The following is a 4,276-nucleotide window of genomic DNA, read 5'->3' on the forward strand; positions in this document are numbered from 1 at the left end:
TGTGCAGGGTGCTCCATGGCTCATGCAGGGTGCTCCTCCTGTGCAGGGTGCTCCATGGCTCATGCAGGGTGCTCCTTGTGTGCAGGGTTCTCTATGGTTCATGTAGGGTGCTCCTCGTGTGCAGGGTGCTCCATGGCTCATGCAGGGTGCTCCTTGTGTGCAGGGTTCTCTATGGTTCATGCAGGGTGCTCCTCCTGTGCAGGGTGCTCCATGGTTCATGCAGGGTGCTCCTTACGTGCAGGGTGCTCCATGGTTCATGCAGGGTGCTCCTCATGTGCAGGGTGCTCCCTGTCTGTGCGCGGGGATTGCCCTGCGTGTGCCCAGCGCTCCGGCGGTGGCACCTCCGCAGCTCCTTCCTCCTGCTGGTGCCCGCATCGCCCGGGCCCGTGGTGCTGGTGCTCTTGGAGCYGCTGCCCGCAGCCGTGGCCGCTCGCACCCGTGCAGCTGCTGCGGCCGCTCCGGAGCTGGACCTGCCTGTGGCCCCATCCTGTGCCTGCTCCGCCAGCATCCACGGTCCCAGTGCCCGCGGCTGGGACGGCGGCCACCCCGTCGTCTCGCAGCCGGCCCCTACAGCCTCGCTGCGCTCCTCGGTCCCGYGCAGCCGGTGCCGGGGGCTGCCGGAGCCGCCGGCCGCCTGGGCCCGGGGCAGCTGCCCTGGTGCGGGACACGGGGTGACCTGCAGTCTGACGCCACCGTGCCCGCACTGACCCGGCCTCCTTCTCCCTACAGAGGTGCCGCTGCTGCTGTCACCCTCAGCCGAAGCACAGGTATGGGGCCGGCCGTGCCCAGCGGGGCAGGGCGACGGGTGCCGGAGCCGYGGGCCGCGGTGCAGCCGGAGCCGCGGTGCAGCCGGAGCGTCCCCTTGCAGATGGTGCAGTCCCTGGGCTTCGCCATCTACCGAGCCCTGGACTGGGGCCTGGACGAGAACGAGGAGCGCGAGCTGAGCCCGCAGCTGGAGCAGCTCATTGACCTGATGACCAACAGCGACTCGGAGGACAGCGGCTGCGGCACGGCCGACGAGGGCTACGGCGGGCAGGACGAGGAGGAGGAGGGCGGCGAGGGGCCGCCGCGGGCCGTGCGCACCTTCGGCCAGGCCATGCGGTGCTGCGCCGCGCGCCTGGCCGACCCCGCAGGCGCCGCTGCGCACTACCAGGCCGTGTGCCGGGCCCTCTTTGCCGAGACCGTGGAGCTCAAAGCCTTCCTGGCCAAGATCCGCGATGCCAAGGAGGTGAGCGCGGGCGGCCCATGCATGGTGTCCCGCTGGGGCCGCCGGGATAGCCTGGGATATGCGGTGGGTGGCACCCGATGCCAGCACATCCCGTGCCCGCAGATGCTGCAGAAGCTGAAGGAGGATGAGGAGGCATCGGAGCGGCCGGCGGCAGAGCTGGGCAGCCTGCGCAACGCGGACTGGGTACGGAGCGGTGGGGAGCGGGCGCTGCGGCGCSCCGGGGCTGCGCGCGGCTCACGCGGCCCCTCGGCCAGGCCCGGCTCTGGGTGCAGCTCATGCGGGAGCTGCGGCACGGCGTGAAGCTGAAGAAGGTGCAGGAGAAGCAGTTCAACCCGCTGCCCACCGAGTACCAGCTGACGCCCTTCGAGATGCTCATGCAGGACATCCGGGCGCGCAACTACAAGCTCCGCAAGGTCATGGTGAGCGCGGCGGGCGCGCGCCCCACGCCGCCCCGGCCCCGCACGCGCTAAGCGCCCTCCGTGTGCGCGTGGCTCGCAGGTGGACGGCGACATCCCGCCGCGGGTGAAGAAGGACGCGCACGAGCTTATCCTGGACTTCATCCGCTCGCGGCCGCCGCTGAAGCAGGTGAGGCACCGGGACGGGGGCAGTGCCACCGCGTCCCGCTGCGGGCGTCACGGCGCCGCGTCCCACAGGCGTCGGAGCGGCGGCTGCGGCCGCTGCCGCAGAAGCAGAGGACGCTGCACGAGGAGATCCTGGAGGAGATCAAGCAGGAGAGGAAGCTGCGGCCCGTGTCGCCCCGCAAAGGTAGCGGAGCCCGGGGCGGTGCCCACGGCGGTGCCCACGGCGGCCGCCGCGCGCCCTGCGCCGCTGAGCTCCCCCGCGCCCACAGGCTACCGCTCGCTGCCCTGCATCCCGCACGCCTGCGCCGGCACCGCCACCTCCAGCTCCTGCATGGACCTGAGCGCGCCCGAGGCCGGCGCGCCGCGGCCCCGGCCCCGCGTGCTGCTCAAGGCGCCCACGCTGGCCGAGATGGAGGAGATGAACGTGTCCGAGGCGAGCGCAGCGGCCGGGGGGAGGCGGGCGGGCTGGTGCCCGTGCCCACGGTGACGGTGACGCCGCGTGCGCCGCYCTTGCAGGAGGAGGACTCCCCTTGCAGCGAGCCCAGCTCGGCGCTGCCCCTCAAGCGCGACCGCTCCTTCTCCGAGCGGGACCTGGCCCAGCTGCAGAGCGAGCTCGGCGGGCAGGAGGCGGCCCCGGCGCCCGTGGAGCCCGAGCCCCGGCCCCGCTCAGGTACCCGGCACGGCACCGGCAGCTGGCACAGACCCGCTACAGCCCCGGCTCGCTGGCAGCCCCTGGCCCGACCCGAGCTGAGCCCAGCTGGGCCGGCGGGCCTGGCACGTGAAGGGACATGGTGCTGTGGGGAGGGACCTGGGACAGGGTGCTCCAAGCTGGGATCTGGGACATGATGCCTCTATTTGGGATCTGGGATGTGATGCCAAGAGGTGGGACGGGGGATGTAATGCTGTCGTCGCTGGGAAGTGATACCAAGTTGGGACCTGGGACATGAAGCCCCCAGCTGGGACGTGGTGCCCTGAGCCCCACACCAAGCCGTGCCCCCACCAGCCCCATCCATTGCTCTGTGTCCACCTGCCCTGCCACTACCTTCCCTGTGCTCCAGTCCTGGGCCGTGCCCTTGTCCTCACGTCCGCACAGGGTCACACTCGGCGCCGTGTCCGTCCCGCAGGGTCGGTGCCCGCCAGCTACCACCCCGTGCCGTACGGCGCCGCGCCGCCGCCGCCGCCCCGCGCGGCCCTCGGCTGCCTGGAGGAGAGGCCGGAGGACGGCCCCGGAGCAGCGCCCGCCAAGCTGCCCTGGCTGGTGGGTGTCACACGGCGGCAGGACGCGGACACCGCGCAGGGCATGGCCCGGGTGCCCTAACCACACGTGTCCTGGGGTGCCCTAACCATGAATGTCCTGGGGATGCCCTAACCACGCGTGTCCTGGGGTGCCCTAACCATGAATGTCCTGGGGATGCTCTAACCATGCGTGTCCTGGGGAGCTCTGTCCACACATGTTATAGAATCATAGAATCCTTCATAGAATCACAGGATCCTTAAGGTGGGAAGGGACCTCTAGAGATCATCCAGTCCAACCCCCTGCACACACAGGGTCACCCAGAGCACGGGGCACAGGCTGCAGCCAGGCGGGTTTGGAGGATCTCCAGAGAAGGAGACTCCACAGCCTCTCTTGGCAGCTCGTTCCTGTGTTCTGGGGATGCTCCAACCACGCATGTCCTGGGGTGCTCTGCCCTCATGTGCCCCAGGGATGCTCTAACCACACGTGTCCCAGGGATATTCTGCCCATGCATGTGCTGGGGCTGCTCTGGGCACCCATTTCATGGGGACACCCACCTGTGTGCACCCTGGGGACGTGCATGAGGGCAGAGYGGTGGGGCCAGGCTCATGTCCCCGCTGTGCGCAGGAGTTCAGCCACCCYGCCGAGAGCCTGGCGCTCACCGTGGAGGAGATGATCAACGTGCGCCGGGTGCTGGTCAAGGCCGAGATGGAGAAGTTCCTGCAGAGCAAGGAGCTCTACAACAGCCTGAGGAAGGGCAAGGTGGGAGTGGGCGCGGGGGCCGAGCCGGGCACGGGGCCCTGCCGCCCCTCATGGGCGCTGTCTCTGCAGGTCTGCTGCTGCTGCCGGGCCAAGTTCCCCCTCTTCTCCTGGCCTGCAGCCTGCCTCTTCTGCAAGCGGTGAGCTCCCCGCGGCACTGTGCCATGCGATGCACCGTGCCCTGCAATGCACCGTGCCATGCGATGCACCATGCCATGCAATGCACTGTGCCCTGCAATGCACCGTGCCATGCGATGCACCGTGCCATGCGATGCACGGTGCCCTGCAATGCACCATGCCATGCGATGCACCGTGCCCTGCAATGCACCGTGCCATGCGATGCACCGTGCCATGCGATGCACCGTGCCGTGCCATGCACTGTGCCCTGCCATGCACTGTGCCCTGCCATGCACCGTGCCCTGCAATGCACCATGCCATGCGATGCACCGTGCCCTGCGATGCACCGTGCCCTGC

The 4,276-nt window shown here is 69.7% G+C and overlaps 1 protein-coding gene across 1 annotated transcript in view; it reads left to right on the forward strand.

Moving 5' to 3' along the window:
• Window positions 1-734: 734 nt before the first annotated feature.
• The window catches only part of SPIRE2 (spire type actin nucleation factor 2), a 4,660-nt gene continuing 1,118 nt past the window's right edge, over window positions 735-4,276 (forward strand). Inside the window, exons 1-11 of the mRNA XM_026039606.1 lie at window positions 735-767; window positions 869-1,228; window positions 1,331-1,411; window positions 1,483-1,647; window positions 1,727-1,813; window positions 1,882-1,993; window positions 2,079-2,242; window positions 2,326-2,479; window positions 2,934-3,067; window positions 3,671-3,805; window positions 3,875-3,942. Coding sequence (XP_025895391.1) covers window positions 869-1,228; window positions 1,331-1,411; window positions 1,483-1,647; window positions 1,727-1,813; window positions 1,882-1,993; window positions 2,079-2,242; window positions 2,326-2,479; window positions 2,934-3,067; window positions 3,671-3,805; window positions 3,875-3,942 — 1,460 coding nt within the window. The 5' untranslated portion in view covers window positions 735-767. The remainder of the gene's footprint in view (window positions 768-868; window positions 1,229-1,330; window positions 1,412-1,482; window positions 1,648-1,726; window positions 1,814-1,881; window positions 1,994-2,078; window positions 2,243-2,325; window positions 2,480-2,933; window positions 3,068-3,670; window positions 3,806-3,874; window positions 3,943-4,276) is intronic.

Source organism: Nothoprocta perdicaria, unplaced genomic scaffold (assembly GCF_003342845.1).
Source record: "Nothoprocta perdicaria isolate Ctin4 unplaced genomic scaffold, notPer1 scaffold_234, whole genome shotgun sequence".
Taxonomy (NCBI): Eukaryota; Metazoa; Chordata; class Aves; order Tinamiformes; family Tinamidae; genus Nothoprocta; species Nothoprocta perdicaria.